Below are 17,679 nucleotides of genomic sequence, written 5' to 3'. Positions count from 1 at the left end.
CCTTGCTATTAAAAGTTGGATAGTATTTCTTTCTTTTTTTTGATTATTTATTTATTTATTTATTTGAGAGAGAGAGAATGAGAGATAGAGAGCACGAGAGGGAAGAGGGTCAGAGGGAGAAGCAGACTCCCCACTGAGCAGGGAGCCCAACGTGGGACTCGATCCCAGGACTCCGGGATCACGACCCGAGCCGAAGGCAGTGGCTTAACCATCTGAGCCACCTAGTATTTCTATTGTTTCATAAAGGTTATGCCCATTCCAGAATGCTGCTTATTCTAAAACATAAGAAAATAATTTTCATTAGACAAGGCAGAAGAGCCTACAAACTTTCTGATCTCATCCATAGCTAGTACAATAATTCCATTCTCATCTGTAACTATCAATTTCTAGAATCACCGTGGCACATCTCCTACTGCAGCTGATCTCACAGCCTGCATTTATTCTGTCTTTTCACTAACATACACACAAGAGTTGGAAATTCTAGAATATTAAAGGATTCTGTAAAGTTGTGGCCACTGAACAGGTAACTTCTTGCGTCCACCAAGGTTCCCTCTCTTCAGAGCCACAGATCTGATGACAGTCTGCCATCACTCAGAAACACATGCCCTCCTGGCTGACACAGTGCCCCATGCTGGCTGTCTTCACTACGTGGTCTAGCAGGCAGTTCTCCATCCCAGGACAGGAGCGGTAGGAGAGCATGCAGGTGCGTGTTGGCTGTCACAATGGCAGAAGGGCTCCCCTGACTGGAACGAGCAAGCCCAGGTCTGGTGTGCCCACCACCCTACCACGCCCAGGACTACAGCACAGCACCGAACAGCAGCACCCTAATAAAGGGACACTCAGCGGACTAATTTGAACAATTACTTTTGACTTTTCTTCTGAGTATCTTCAACTCTTGCACCATTCATCCTTTGGCCACATAACCATTTTTTTAAAAATCCACCACCTATTCCTTTTTACTGTGCTTTGTTGGAGAAAATGACACATAAAATTCACAGTCTTAAATTGAAAGCGCCCTCAACCTACCACCTCTACTTACTCTTCATCACCCTTCACTCACCCTCCCCATTATCTCAGTAACTGTTCCAAGTCGTTACACCCTTGAGCCCTCTACTTCAGCATATTGCCAAGACAAATTCACCATGTTCACCTCATACTTCAATGAAAACAAAAGCTATTAGGCATTTCTCATCTACAAACTTACTTATCTGTATCTCTGACCACCTCGTCTCACAAAGAAATAACTTTCTCTCAGCTACTCTCTGTTCTGTCCCTTCAACTACCTGGAATGAATGCCCTTCTCCCTGATGCCCATTGGACGAACCTTTACTGACCCTTCAAAAACCAACTCACTCTCCATCTCCTTAGAGAGTATCTCCTGATCTTTACCCTCCCCTCCAGCTCTGGGGTTAGGCACCTGCCCCTCCACTAGGTTCCTATTGCATCTTATATGTACAATCTGAGAACATTCAGACACTATTATAATTATCTGATTAATTTATTTAATTTCCACACTAGACTTTGAGATACTTAAGGACACAGTCCATGTGTATCTTACATTTCTATCAGACACTAAATTGTATAATAAACTAAAGAATGATGGCAAATCCATTTCTCCTACTGAATACATAAATCAGTTATACTGAAAGGATATTCCTCAATTTTACTGTTAGCACAGTAAGGAGGCCCTGTCGAAGGAACTGACTTTCAAAAACAATAAATCATACATGTACACACACACACACACACACACACACATATATATGTATATATATGTGTGATGGTACTTTAAACAAAGTGAGGCCCTCACTGCTTGCAAAAGAAGTTAGCTCAATATGTATTTCTACAATAGACTGATAAAATTAATTTTTAAAAATGTTTTCAAAGTAAAATTACTTTGTCTGTATTATCTCCACTATTTCTTCCTTCAGATGGTCTAGATATAAGAAATACAGCATTATCCACTCCACTTTCTGATGTTTTAGGTATATCAGGTTTTTCTGCAGAACTCATCATTTGCAGTGGTGGTTTAATTCTTCCTCTTCGTGGTGTTGCTAAAAAGGAGGACAAAGGACTGTAACATTTATAGAGCTTCTAAAATTACATATTGCTATTATTGAGGTACTTTTTAGATGAGGAAGGTAAAAAAGGGAGGTGCTAGGATGGGCCCCAGGTTTCTGGTTTAGATGAATAAATGGATACAGATGCCATTTACCAAGGTAAGAAAGAGACAAAAAACTGGCAGAGAGGGTGGAAAGATGAATTTATTGTGAAGCCTACTAGACCTCAGGTAACTATCCAGTAGGCAATTGGATTTTGGGAACAAAAGGTCACTATTAAATTGTCATATATACTAAATAAGACTGTGCTTTATAGCAGCTAGTATTATAGTACTATTTTTTGATTTGTATTTAGTCCTTAGTATGTACCAGGCACTGTCTAAATGTTTCATAATATTTCTCATTGAGTGAATGATTTTTATTTAGTCTTCTAAACACCTTGATGAGATAGACACTTTAGTTTCATTTTATAAAAAGAAAATTGGTTCTAAACTTACCTGGAGGATAATCTGTACAAAGTACACACCTGGGGGTAGGGAAATAAGTCCAAGCATCCTGATTAATTCAATGTTTTATCCACTATGTTACAGCTGACTCCCACTCAAATTACAATAAGTTATTAATGCTTGGTATTAATACTTTGAATAATGTTTACATGCTAATAACCAATATACCTTTCTTAGAAATTTGAAATTTCTTGACAATTAGAAGACATTTGTGGTTCCTATCTTAATAATTTCTATATCCCCAACTTATCCTCTACGTAAATTATGCCCAGAATATCTCTGAATTTAAAAATGTTGATTTTTAAAAAAATGTTTATTAAAAGTCTTTTAAGACTACAAAACTTACATGTGTTGATTAAAAGTATTGGACTTCTCACAGTGTATCTGTCTGCGCCAGGAACAATCATTGATGCTTCAGACATTTTTCTTTTGCTAGGAGTAATTGTCTGAAACCACAAGAAGCAGCCACAGTAAACACACATTCTGTTTTGAAATTAAATATTCTCTAATTTTATCCATAGCATTTTACCTTGACTACACACAAAAGACATATGGTACTTCTTTAAAAGATTTTATTTATTCACTTCAGAGATAGATGGAGAGAGCAAGAGAGAAAGCACAAGCAGGGGGGAGAGCAGAGAGAGAGGAACAAGGAGACTCCGTGCTGAGCACAGAGCCCCATGTGGGGCTCAAACCCAGGATCGTGAGATCATGACCTGGGCCAAAACCAAGAGTCGGATGCTCAACCAACTGTGCCACCCAGGTGCCCTGATATACGGTATTTTATAAACAACATGATAACCAGAAATTTCTGTGTTTTAGACTGACTTGAAAGGTTTTACCCTAATATTTAGTATTGAATAGGTAGCCAAAACTTGTTTTAAAAAGTATTTATAGAATACCCATGCATATGAAATATAGCACCTTATATACTAGCTGAAAATATTTTATTGATACTGAGTGTATCTATAACCAATGGCTCAGTTTCTTATTCTATTTCAGTGTATGATATCTGGATACATAGTTATGTAAATTCATATACATTTGTTTGGGAATGCTTTCATAATGTTTAGAATTCTTCAAAACTTTCACACATTTTAAAAATCTGTATTAATATTCTGTGAGGACTAAAGTGGCTTTGGAGTAAAAAGTAGCTACAGGACTTCAGAGCCTCAGTGGCACCAGAGCCAGTGGTTCCAGTGAAGATGTGCATTTTCTAACTTCATCCTAGAGTCACTGAATAGAGGTGGAAAGGAGGTTCAGAGGACGCCATGGAACGGAGCAGATGGTGACAAACTGTAAAGATGCAAAGGAGATCTGGTTTTCAAAAGGCACCTGCCCCTAAGACTAAGAAAAAAATACCGCAGGAGTTTTTAATAGTTCTGTAAACGGGGTGTGGAGGAAGGCTGGAAAGGAGAGGAAAAGGAGGAATTCTATGATTAACCAGAAAACAAACTACTGAACCAATGGGATTCTTCAAGAAAAGACAGTTCCTAGTGGCATAGTGAATGGGGCCTGGGAAGTTATCTATTCATATAAATGCTTCAAACAAAAAACACAGTGGTATTTAACAACAGTGCATTGTTTCTTAGAGATTTTTACTCGTAGAGTTTATGACAATAAATTTAAGGTAGGAGGGCCCTAAGAATTAGCATTTCAAATAAGTACTCGTGTTACGACCCTGATATAAAAACATAGAAAATGGCTTTTATAATTTAATTGTCCAAGGAAAACAGAAGATGGCATTTTTCATTTAACGAAGGACACAAGACTAATGGGGAAAAAACAGTGAGTAACATCAACATGACAAAATGTACGGAAGAGCCTGTGAGAGTTAAAGTTGCTTAAAGGTGAGAAATTAGTAAAAACTAAAACAGGAAAAGGTCCATGAAGAAAAGTGAAAATTAATCAAGACTTGCAATTGTAAGGGCACTTTAAATGAGGGAAGGTAAAAAAAAAAAGGACAAACAACATGAATGAAGGTATAGAGGCAAGATTAGTGTGACATAAAGAGAAGCAGGAAAGCAGTTAACCTTACTAACGTGGTGAGTATGTAGAGTAAAATGAACTTGTAGGTCTCAGAATTGAGTTAAAATTTTGATGCAGGAAGATAAACACAGAGATTCCACAACTTTCTGACCAGAATGCAACAGGGACTCTGAGATTAAGAAAAACCAGGGGAAGGAACACCACATGGGGTAGTTACAGAGTCAAAGGCCAAAGAGGAGGCTGCCGTATTGAGCTGGGTGTACTCAAATGAGTAAGGGCGAAGGGAATGAGGAGGGAAGGATGTGCGGGATACTGTGAAAGAACCATCATGAGCACCTTGCTCCTAGGTGTCCTGGGAGAGGGGCAGGATTCAGGACACCATCAGAAAGTTAATGGTAGCATTACTGAAGTATGGAGGCAGATGCAAATTTGAAGCAAAAGATAAGAGTTTGAGGTTAGATCAGGAAAACGAGACATACAAAAGGAAACATTCGAAGAGTAAGTGGAGACTTCGCTGCAGCACTTTGAAAAGAGGTCTGGTATATTTCAAGAGCTTAAACGATTCACATGAAGGAAGCTCTTTAAGGGAGAAGGCGTAGAGATGTTCAAGAAGCTGAGTCAAGCTTTCAGAGCCAATGGACATTTAGGATGCGGGGAAAGAAAGTATCTCTAATGTAGTAACAGAAGTAGGAAGAGAACTAAAAGGCTAACAGAAATCAAAGAAGGTGAGGACATTAAGAAAGACAAGGCTGTTAGCAATGTCAAGTGTCACAACAAGACAAGGAGGCTGAGAACTGGTTCTGCTGAACATGGCCCAGAGGAGAGCCTCCACCAGCAGGAGGAGGAGGAAAAAGTACTTAATACTTGGCTTTCTTTCCTTATGCAAATAAAGAGAATGTTACATTATAGATTTGCATTCTACATAACAGTCAAAAGCAAAAATAGACAGGATAAATGTTACAAGTGGTACTTTCTTACATATTTCTAACTTGGAATTTACAAGTGTATACTATACCATGTCTTACTTAACCCTCTTACCCCTACACAAACACAATTGCTAAAACACTACCTTTTGTTTGCATTTGTAAAAGGCAAGGGAAATACTCTGAATGTTATTGATGAAGGCCATTAAGGTAAAATTCTAGATGCTTTTTTTTTCTGTAATTATATGTAGCAATGATTTGATCTATGCTGTTTTATAAACAACTTTTTTTTTTTTAAGATTTTACTTATTTATTTGACACAGAGAGACACAGTGAGAGAGGGAACACAAGCAGTGGGAGCGGGAGAGGGAGAAGCAGGCTTCCCACAAAGTGGGGAGCCTGATGCGGGGCTCGATCCCAGGACCCTGGGATCATGACCTGAGCTGAAGGCAGACACTTAACAACTGAGCCACCCAGGCGCCCCTATAAACAACTATTTTGACACCATATTTACCTCAAGCTGACTATTCTTTCTGTCTCCTTGATTACTGTTTTTGATATATTTCGGAGGTTTAGCAAATTCCTTTTGGGAGTTAGGTTTTTCTTTCAAAGTAATGAGTTCCTCTTCAATGGGTGAGATTTGACTTTCTGGCACTAGAATCTGTTGGAGAATATGGAGAAAAGTATTTCAAACTGCAAACCACAGTAAGTTCTCAAAAATCACTGGATGTCTTAGTAAAGCGCCCATTCATCCCACACTTACAAAAGTCAATTCTTTGTTTTCTATGTACTTAGTCCTACAAAGTGACCCAACAAAAAACACCCACATTTTCAAATCTCCATAGACATAAAACAAGCTTTGGCATTAGTGGCAGGACATATATGCCTAATTTTTAAAGTTACCAAAATGATATTAATAACTATCTTCTGTACTAAAATAAATGATCTTTAATAACACGTTTAAAAAATCATATACCTTAGTGGGGCACTATATGTTTAGACAATTCATTTTTCAGATATTCACCGTCCAACATAATACTGTGCGATTATTTAGGGTTCAACTTAGCTCAGTGATAAAAATCAAGTAAGTCAGACACATACCTGTGATCCACTTGCATCAAAAACTATATGCACAGATGTTTTGGCAACTGAAATACCTTGTTTTCTGGTAAATTCCTAAAATTAAATTAATTCAAAGTGATGTCATGTTCTCCCAGTTCTTTCCATGTTAATGCATTTCCTGCATTTCCTTTCAAAACTCCCAAATTATCTCAAATCATTATTTTGTATATATAAATACCCTCCTCCACACACAGTCTCTATTTTTCTTCACCATAAATCTTCTGCACTGCTATGAACTGAATGTGTCCCCCAAATTCATATATTGAAACCTACACCCCAAGGTGATGGTGTTAGGAAGTGGGGCCTCTGGCAGGTGACTGGTTCATCAGGGCAGGGTCCTTGTGAATAGGATCAGTGCCCCTATAAAATGAGACCCCAAAGGACTCCCTGACCCCTTCTGGCATGTGAGGACACAGTGAAAAGACAGCCACTGTGAAACAGGAAGCAGGGCCTCGCCAGAAAATATGTCTGCTGGTGCCAGCCGTAGCCACCTAGCCTCCAGAGCTAGGAGAGACGGATGGAAGTGAATGGGGAGGGAGAGAAAAAGAAAAAACAGAAAGAAAGGAGGTTTGTCATTTTCCGCCACCCCGTCTATGGCATTCGCACCCCAGCAGCCTGAACAGACTACAACGTGCACTACCCAAGCTTGTCAACAGAGTAGCTCCCTGAAACATAACATGAATCATCACCTTACTGACTCATCATGTCTTCCACAGTCCTAGAACGCATCTTCTCTAAATTTCACCCAGCAATTTCCAAGGCCATTTCAAGTCCCATCTGAACAGCCTTTCCTTCATATCAGACTCTTAATGAGCATTCTCTTTTCTCAACTTCTATACCTGCCCCTTATTTACTTCTTCTGAGGTAGATTCTGTAATTTTCACAATGTTTAATATCTTAAAAACGTGGTCTTGTCTCAATTCACTTTTTAAACACCTAGCAGGAATTCATTAAATATTTTGAATACTGCAGCTTATTTTGTCATCTGAGATTCTAACAGGTGTCTCAAGGATATGGCTAACAATCTGATGGCTATTCCACAATAAAAATTTAAAGAACTAAAAATCAACATGTCATTTTAAGAATTCTATGGAAAAAAATGAAACTTATAGCCCCAGGTAACCAAAAGTTTCCATAATTATGAAAATAAATATTTAAAAGAATCTTATGAAAATAAATGTTGAAAAGAATTTAAACACTTACCCTATATTTATTTGCACCAAAAATTTTTTGTGTCACAGTAGTGATTTCTAATGATGCATCAAAATACAAAAGCAATTCTTTCCCTTCTCTTTTACTAATTTTTGCCATGTTTTTCAGAATTATGGTCAGCAGCTTCTTCGATTCTCTCACTGTATACAAACAAATCACACCGATTAGTTTATATTCATTTCTATGATACCACTCTCCAGGTATGTTATAAATAAGTCATGTAGTGTATTAATTAAATTGAAGTGAAATAACATTAACTTTTAGGATTTAACAATCAATTCCAGTACTAACTACTTATGCAAACCAATCAATTCATTTTTCAGAGTCTCAGTGTATTGATCTATAAATTACAAGCTAATACAATAACTAATGAGCTAAAGCCCTAAATATGCTGTGGACACTAACAGGTTCTTAATAAATACTCCTTGAACATATCTAAGAAAACTATCTGCTTAATTTAAAAGAGGCAAAGAAAATAACCTTAATTCCATAAATAACCATTATTTCTAGGCATAAGCATCCATTCAAACATTTCTCTTAAATCCAGCTGTTACAAACAAGTTGACAGTAAACAGCTGTCAAAAACCTTGAGTGCCGGGAAACTAAAGAAGAATCGGGGCAATTCCTCCATTAATTCGCCAATCCACTGAAAATACTGTAAGTGCCAGCTTATAAGAGGTATTCACTTCCCTTCCTCTAAAAATTCACCAAAGAATCCCTTGGCATCCAATTAATGTGCCTGTATTATGGACTAAAGGCCACTTATGGCCCTGTTGTACTTCTGATGGTACTCCTGTTGATGACTGACAAGTCGTCACACCTGCCCCCAGTGTATATTTTTGGGCAGGAGGAAATCCTACATCCTGATGGAGATGGAGCATACCAAGTAAAAAAATTTGTCTCTACATGAAGAAAAGCTCTGCTGCCTACTTCATGACCTAATCTACAGGACAAATAATTCTGATTCCTATGAGACTTACTCAAGCAGAATATGTGTTGTTTGTTTTTGCAACTATATGGTCATGACAAACTTCTGCAGTAAAGTCCTTTGATGATTATAAGAATTATTAATTGCTTGAAGATAATGGTGACAGTTTCTAACTCAAAGAGTGCTGGTGGTTTTATTTTGGGAAAAAATAGTCAAGTGTTTCAAAAGTAACAAGTTTTCAGGCTTTAGAGATGAAAGTTTGGGTGACTTTGAAGCCAATAATGTTTTGAATTCTGATGAATATTAGAAAATTTATAATCCTTATGGATATTTTTGATTATTATATTGCTCTGATAGGTTTTTCTGCAGCTTGCCACAAACTTATAGTAAATACAATATTTATTTCACTGCTTACATAAACATATTAGAATTACTTCAAATATTCCTGAATGTTTTGTACCTTTTTGTACAAAGTATTCTCCACATATACTGTGACTATAAAGAATTTATTGATATTTGTTATATTTTATCGTGGGCTTTGTTGAAATTTTTGTTAGTTCCTTTAACTGCCTGGACTATATCATAGCTTGCTTTTAATTAGCAATATTACTATGATACCAGAAAAGTTATTTTGTTGCTTGCTAAAAAGCCAAGTATTTTGGGGTGCCTGGGAGGCACAGTCAGTTGAGCATCCGACTCTTGGTTTTGGCTCAGGTCATGATCTCGGGGTTGTGAGATCGAGCCCTATGATGGGCTCCACACTTAGCGCAGAGTCTGCTTGTGACTCTGTCTCCCTCTTCCTCTCCTCCCAACATGCACGGGCATGCGTAAGCGTGCTCTCACTCTCTCTCAAATAAGAAAATCTTAAAAAAAAATCTAAGTATTTATAAACATATTTATATGAGATTCTAGTACACTGTATGAATATAATGTTTTCTTCTGTGAAGGCATTTAAAAAAATTTTAAGATTGCCCATGGAGCCTTCATTTTATACATTCTTACATATTACATATAAAAGGGTCTAATTGTCTGCAATCCATCACGCTGCTGCTTCCCCATCCCCTCTGCCTGCAACTAATGAAATTCTTTTTCACTAGAAATATTAATTGACTTCCAGTTTCTTTTTTTTTTTTTTACTTCCATGACTGTTATTCATGTAAAAATTCAGATACTGCCCATTCCATATAGGTTACACTAGACTACCGCTTTGCTACAAAGGATATTAAAGGATACACATGAACAGCTAGGTGAAGAGATACACAGTGTGAAGTCTGGAAGGGTCCGGCACACAGGAGCTCCTGTCCCTGTGAAGTTTAGGGTGCACCACCCTCCTGGCATGAAGATTCATTATTATTCACCAACCAGGAAGCTCCAAAAAAGCCCTTTTAATCTAAACATAAAGAACTTAATTTTTTGTAAAAGTGTCCTCATAAAATTAGGAAGAGTTATGTATTGGAAAATAAATTTTAAAAATCAATTATGCTATTAAAACAATGAAAATAACTTTTTTTTGCCCAATTATGCACAACTACGTTTGGCAAGATGCAAAAGACAGAATTTTATTAGGAAGTGGAGGCAGTGATTAGCATGAAAATAAAGGGGAGTAAAGAAATTCAAAAAATGTTAAGAGAAATACATGAACATGAAAAATGATTAGCTGAGGGAGAAGAAACAGTCAAGAATGGCTTCTATATTGGGGGACCTGGAAGTTTTATCATACCATTTGTCAAAATAGGAAATAATGGATGAGTATATAGAGCTTAGTTGAGAAATTAGGAAAAAAGATTAAAAAATGAAAGTGTAGTCAACGGTGTCAAATGTGGGGGGAGGGTCAAGTATAAGGACTGAAAGTGTGCATATTGATATTAATAATAAACTATTATTTTGACATCTAAAATTTCAGTGGAGTGGGATGGAAAACAATGTAATAAGAGCAGGACTGTAAAGCAGGAGAAAAAAAGATTTAGTAAAAACTCTCTCTCAAAATTGGCTACGAATGGAAAAAGAGTGAGACAACTGGAGGAAGATGAAGATGCAAGTAAGCTTTTTGTTTTAAAATGCCATAACGGAGGTACCATAAAAATGTAAGATGTTAAAAAAAAAAAGATATAAAAGTTAAAAAATAAGGGGCTCCTGGCTTGGTCAGTGGATCATGATCTAGGGAGTTCGAACCCCAGGGTGGGTGTAGAGATTAAAGAAAATAAAAATCTTAAAAAAAAAAAAGTATGGGCGAAAACATTATGCTAAATGAAAAATGCCAGTCACAAAAAGATATATACTGTATAATTCCATTTAAAGTAGTCAAATTCACAGAAGACAAATGTAGAATGGTGGTTACCAGGGGCTGAGTGGATGGGGGGAAAAGGGAAGTTGATTAACAGGTATACAGTTATAATTTGGCAAAATGACAGAAGTTCTGGAGATCTGTTTCACAACAATGTGAAATACTTAACACTACTGAACTATACACTTAATAAGGTAGTAAATTTTATGTTGTATTTATTTGTTTTTTAACCACAATTTAAAAAATTGGAGAAACTGGGTGAGGAGGCACATGGAAACTTTATATACCATTTTGGCAAGTTTTCTGTAATCTAAAACTATTCTAAAATTAAAAATTTATCTTACAAAAAGACCCAAATCAAACTTCCAGAGATGAAAAATATAACACGGGAGGTGAACATTATACAAGATAGAACCAACAACAGATTAGACACTGCTAAAGAAAATATTAATGACCATGAAATACAGCAATAGAAAAGTATTCAAATAAAAAAAAGGGGGTGGAAATCTGGGGTAGAAGGAGTGGAGAAACCACAGAATCAGTGAGCTGTGGGAAAACTTCAGGTAGCTTAGTGTATGTGTAATCAGACTCTCCAAAGGGAAGGAGAAGAAAGAATCAGCAGGAAAAAATATCTCAAGAATACTGGATAAAAACTTTAAATTTGATGAAAACTATGAACCCACAGAACAAAAGTCTCAATGAACCCCAAGCACAAACAACATGAAGAAAATCACACTAAAGCATGATATTGGCATTGTTTAAAACTAGTGATGAAGAGAAAATCTTAAAAGCATCCAGGGGTAAAAAGACTTTAAATAAAATGGAACAAACTAGAGAATGACAGTAGACTTCTCATCAGAAACAACACAAGCCAGGAAACAATAGAGTAACATCTTTAAAGTAAACTGAACTAAAACAACAGGCAATCTAAAATTCGATATGTATCAAAAGTACTTTTAAAAAATGAAAACAAAATAAAAGATTTTTCTGATATATAAAAACTGAAAGAACTCATCACCGGTACTGTACTACAAGAAATACTAGAGAAGTCATTTAGGGAGAAGGAAAACAACACTAGGTAGAAATCTGAATCCACACAAAGGAAAACTCAACACTGGAAATGGTAAACGTGTAGGTAAATATAAAATACATTTTAATCCATTTTAAAAATCTCTTTAAAAGCTAATTGGCTGCATAAAGCAAAAAATCATTACACCATATTGCAAGGTTTCTGACACATGCAAAACAAAACAACGAAACAAACAAAAACCTTCTGTGTATACTGATAGCAATGGCATGAAAGCCAGGAAAGCAAATGTGCAAGTGCACTGTTGCAGGGTTCCCGTGCTACACATAAAAGGGTGTAATATTACCTGAATATACACACTATGAAGTTAAAAATGAATAAAATAAATCCTAAATCAACCACTAATTAAAGGGGGTATAAAGCCAACAAAGGAGATACAATAAAATCAGCTTTTACCCTGAGACACTGGAAACAGAAAAATAAATTAAAACCGAAGCAGAAAAAAAAAACAATAAACAAAAGAGCAGAGATCAACCAAATGGAAAATAGAAAAACAACAGAGAAAAATCAATGAAACCAAAGGCTGGTTCTTTGACAATACCAATAAGACTGATTAGGAAAAAAATATACAAATTATAAACATCAGGAGTGACAGAATGGCCATCATAACAAGTCTACAGACATTAAGAAGATACTAAGGGACCATAATAAACCACTTCATGCCAATAAATTTGAATAAAATGGACAGATTACTAGAGAGACACAAATTATCAGCTTACTCAAGAAGAAATAGATAACCTGAAACACTTTCTATTAAATAAACTGAATTTGTAGTTATTAAGAGTCTTCAACAAAGAACGGTGGAAGCCCAGACTGCTTCACTGGCAAACACTAGTAGATACTTAAAAAACAGTATCAACTCCATTCACATTCTTACAGAAAACTGAAGACGGTGGAAAACTTGCCAATTCATTTTTATGAGGTTAATACTGCCCTCACTCTGAAACTGAAAGACAGTACAAGAAAACTGCAGACCTTCTAAGCGCATAGAATACCAAATTCCTAAGTAAATTTCATAAATCAATTCCGATGATATATAAAAGGATAATGTACCAAAATCAAGTGGGGTTTATCCCAACAATGCAAAGTTGGTCTAACATTTGAAAATCAATGTATTTCTATTAAGGAACCAAACAAGAGAAACTATATATAATTATCAATAGAGGCAGGAAAAGCATTTCCCCAAATCCAACAATGTTTGTGATCAAGGAAGGCTCTTGCAGCAAATTAGGAATAAGACAATTTCCTCAGTTTGACAGAGGGCACACATGAAAAACTGTCACCATAAATACATCATGGTGAAAAAAAGGAATGCTTCCCCCATTAACATCAAAAACTAGGTAAAGACATCTACTCTCATCACTTCTATTCAACATTGTACTGAAGGTTCCAGGCAGTGCAATAAGGCAAGGTAAGATTGACCATATGAAGTGTTGCCCAGGATGTGAACTAGAACTCTTACACACTGGTGGTGAAAATGTAAAATGATAAAACTGCTTGGGACAACAGTTTGGAAGTTTCTGGAAAAGGTAAACATATACCTATGTTTTGACACAGCCACTACACTCCTAAGTATTTACCCAGGAGAAATAAAAGCATTATATACACATACATGAAAATAAGTTTACATGAATACTCACAGGAGCATTTTATAATAGCTGAAAACTGGGAACATTCCAAATACTCATCAGAAGGTGAATGGATAAACAAATTGAAGTACAACCATGCAATGGAATACCACTCAGCAATAAAAAGGAATAAACTATTAATACATGTAATGTGGCTAAATAAAAATATATATCTAAATGTACATATTATATAAAAAATATACAAATGTCATATATAAACGTACATATTACACTTGTATAAAATATGTACATTTATATAAAGTATGTATTACATATATTTTACATGTACATTTTATATATTACATAGAGTACATATAATTATACATATTACATATACTAACATAAATATGCATATATATATATATAGGTATATGCTGTATAATTCTATTTATAGAAACTGCAGAAAATGTAAACTTGTCCATGGTAGAGAAAACATCAGTGACTTCCTGGGGCTAGATCTTCCTGGGGATAGATCAAAAGGAGCATAAAGAACATTTAGGGGGACTGGATATATTTACTACCTTGAATTGCATAACAGTTTCATGTGTGTTTATACACGTGAAGACTCACCAACTTCCTCAACCTGATGGAGGGTCATCTACAAAAAACCTTCAGCTAACATCATGTTTGAGGGTTAAATACTACACGTTCTTTCCTAAGCAAAGATCATGAAGAATGCAAAGATGACCACTTTTACCACTTGTATCCAATACTGTACTAGAAGTTCTAGCTATTGCAGTAAGGCAAAGGTAGGAATAAAGGGAGGAAAAAATAAAGAGAGGAAGGAAGAAGAGGTAGGGGAGAGGGATAAAGGAAAGAAGTTCGTTAAGGAAGGCCATAAGGATCAGAAAGGAAGAAGTAAAACCTACCTCTATTTGCAGATACCATGACGGACTACCTAGAATATCCCCAGGAATCCATGCTACAACTACCAGAACTAAATAGTGACTTTGGCAAGACTGTAGGATAAAAGGTAAGTATTTCAAAATCAATTGTATTTTTACATACCAGCAGAAAATATCTGGAAAATGAAATTAAAAACCAATTCTATTCACAATCATATAAAGTTAAGATTGAAGACTTGGGAATAAGTTCATCAAAGGATATGTAAGATTTCTACACTTAAAACAAGGTATTGTTGAGAGAAACTAAAGACCCAAATAAATGTAAAAATACACCATGTTTGTAGACTGAAATACTATTGTTACAATGTTATTTCTCCCCATATCAAACTACAATTGCAATCATAAATCTAGCAGGCTTTTTATAGCAATTGATAAGTCAACTCTAAAAGATATATGGAAATACAAAAGGTCTAGAATTTCTAAAACAGCCTTGAAAAAAACCACAATGTTGGAAGATTACACTATCTGATTTCAAGACTAACTATAAATATACAAAAATTAAAACAGTGTGGTACTACTTGCATAAGGAATGGCAAATAGATCCATGGGATGGAATACAGCTTTAAGAAATAAGATGGGCACTTCTATCAGTCATTCGATTTTCAAAGAGGGAATCAATGAAATCCAGTGGTGAAAGGAAAGTCTTTTCATCAAATAGTCCTGGAATAACTTCATGTCCATGTGAAAAAAATGAACCTCAACTCCTGTATCATACCATAACCAAATGTTAATTTGAGATGGATCATAATCCCAAACATAAAAGCTAAAACCACAAAGTTTTTATAAACGAACGAAAGAACATCTTTGTGACTTGGTAGTAGTCAAAAATTACTTAGTTCACACAAAGCAACAAGCACAATGAAAAAAGTGATCAAGTGGACTTCAAATTTAAAGACTTCTGCTCATTAAAGACACCCCTAAGAAAATAAATTAGCAAGATGCAGACAGGGAGAAAATACACATAGAACATCTATCAAAGAATTGATACCCACTTATGAAAGAACTCAAAAACTTAATTAAAAAAACACAGCCTAGAAAAAAAAAAGGACAAAATATTTAAACGGATACTTCACAAAGAGTATATATCAATGGCTACCAAGCAAATGCAAAAGTGCTCAATATTTATGGTCAAGAGGAATATGCAAATAAAAACTATCATGAGATACCACATCCCCATTGAAATGCCTAAAATCTATCTTGATATCTGAATGTGTAGTGGTACCAGTCTGCCAAGTTGTAGGACTTTGCCAGCAGTGTTATACAATTCCAGTTATGTTAGTGCAGGAACTAGATGTTTGGATCTCATCAAACTAATAGTATAAAAGGCAAGGGCCTTGAACATATTGACAAGAAAGTGATTGATCATAAGTTTTAGACTAAAGAAAAGTTCAGGAAGGAGTTGGGAAATTGGGGGTGGGGGAAATATGGGTTCAGGGGGAATACTGAACTATCAAATTTATGAATGTGAATATATGAAAATGTTGACTTTGTTTTCATTAGTCTATTTTTTTCCCCAGAGAGCATGCAACTGCTACTCCATGTGATCAGAGTCAAGAGGAGAGTTAGAGGAAACAAGTTAAATACCTTCAATGCTGTATATTTGTACTTTATCCTCAGGCACAGTCACTGCTTCCCACTGATGATCCTTAAATTTAAAAACAGGTTTGACCATAAATAATTTACTCCTGCTTTAAATCTTCTTTAAACACCAGTTTAAAAACTTAAAAGTTATACAAACAATAGTTATTTTTTATTATCACTAAGTAACACATTTCTTGCTCCATCAATTGATTGTGCAATACATTACATGTGTCACATTTAATCTATTTGTTCACTTTTATGAAGGAAATACTGGTATGATTTCATAGTATAATGGTATAATTTCTTGTTTTTGACCAAAAAAGGAATTACTACCATTAATATTTATTAGAGGATATTCTTTTTAAAAATGTTACCAAATCCTGTCATTTATGCTTTGGAAATAGTGTGAAATCCTATGCATTCCTCAATTCCCACTCACAGACTGACTGTCCTTAGATTTAAACACTGAATGCATATGAATAATCACCATTATTTCCCCCTTCCCCCTTCCACATGCTTTCATTGAAAATTTGTATAACTCAATAATACTGAATTCACAAAAAAAGCTATAGGAAAAATTAGATATCATTCCTAAAAGATGAGATCCTAAAACCTTCCACTAATCTTGTGAGGAAAATAGACCCCCTTCTTTTGTTATTTAAAGACAATTCATTTTACAGAAATTCACCTGAATCCTCAATCTCTTCACTAACTCCCTCCACTTCTTTGCCTTAATTGAAACCAGTCCATATGCTGAGGGCACCACTAGCATTATGGCATCTCTCCAGTTAAGGTGCTAATTCTCCCATACCTCAAAGCCTCAGGGTCAGGAGGAAAGTGTTGCTATCCTTTTCTCTGCCCAAAAGCTTTGAGCAGCTTCTTATTTTCTATGTGTAAAAACACCTGCTCCTTTGAGGCACATGTCAGATGGTTGTTAACTTCAAAGTGATGCTTCCTGGTTTATCGCCTTCCTTTTTAAGAAATTTTTATATTATGGAAATTTTCGTAATTTTTATTTATTTTTATTTTTTAACTTAAATTCAAATAACATATAGTGTATATTAGTTTCAGAGGTAGAGTTCAGTGATTCATCAGTCTTATATAACACCCAGTGCTTGTTATATCACATGCCCTCCTTAATGCCCATCACCCACTTACCCCATCCCTCCACCCGCCTCCCCTCTAGCTACCCTCAGTTTTTTCCTATGATTAAAAGTCTCTTATGGTTTTTCTCCCTCTCTAATTTCATTTCGATGGACATCTGGGCTCTTTCCATACTTTGGCTATTGTGGACATTTCTGCTATGAATATTGGGGTGCGGGTACACCTCAGAATCACCACCTTTGTATCTTTGGGGTAAGTACCAGTAGTGCAATTGCTGGGTCATACATAGGGTAGCTCTATTTTCAACTGTCTGAGGAACCTCCATACTGTTTTCCAGAGTGGCCGCACCA

The 17,679-nt window shown here is 35.8% G+C and overlaps 1 protein-coding gene and 1 long non-coding RNA gene across 4 annotated transcripts in view; one reads left to right on the top strand and one right to left on the bottom strand.

Moving 5' to 3' along the window:
• The window catches only part of SYCP2 (synaptonemal complex protein 2), a 91,882-nt gene that overhangs the window by 29,300 nt on the left and 44,903 nt on the right, over positions 1–17,679 (bottom strand). For all 3 annotated transcript variants that reach the window (XM_025853383.2, XM_073883983.1, XM_073883984.1), the window contains 6 exons: positions 16,229–16,289; positions 7,804–7,952; positions 6,580–6,654; positions 5,993–6,139; positions 2,913–3,012; positions 1,897–2,054 (listed from right to left, as the gene is read on the bottom strand). In XM_025853383.2, the coding sequence (XP_025709168.1) occupies positions 1,897–2,054; positions 2,913–3,012; positions 5,993–6,139; positions 6,580–6,654; positions 7,804–7,952; positions 16,229–16,289 (690 nt within the window). The remainder of the gene's footprint in view (positions 1–1,896; positions 2,055–2,912; positions 3,013–5,992; positions 6,140–6,579; positions 6,655–7,803; positions 7,953–16,228; positions 16,290–17,679) is intronic.
• On the top strand, positions 523–16,255 carry LOC141371010 (uncharacterized). Its single transcript, XR_012375600.1, has 3 exons — positions 523–703; positions 14,621–14,712; positions 16,162–16,255. It is a non-coding gene; the product is annotated as an uncharacterized lncRNA (long non-coding RNA).

This window comes from Callorhinus ursinus, unplaced genomic scaffold, assembly GCF_003265705.2.
Source record: "Callorhinus ursinus isolate GAN/ISIS: 27379988/994484 unplaced genomic scaffold, GSC_fseal_2.0 scaffold53, whole genome shotgun sequence".
Taxonomy (NCBI): domain Eukaryota; kingdom Metazoa; phylum Chordata; class Mammalia; order Carnivora; family Otariidae; genus Callorhinus; species Callorhinus ursinus.
This window is presented reverse-complemented; position numbering and strand designations above follow the sequence as displayed.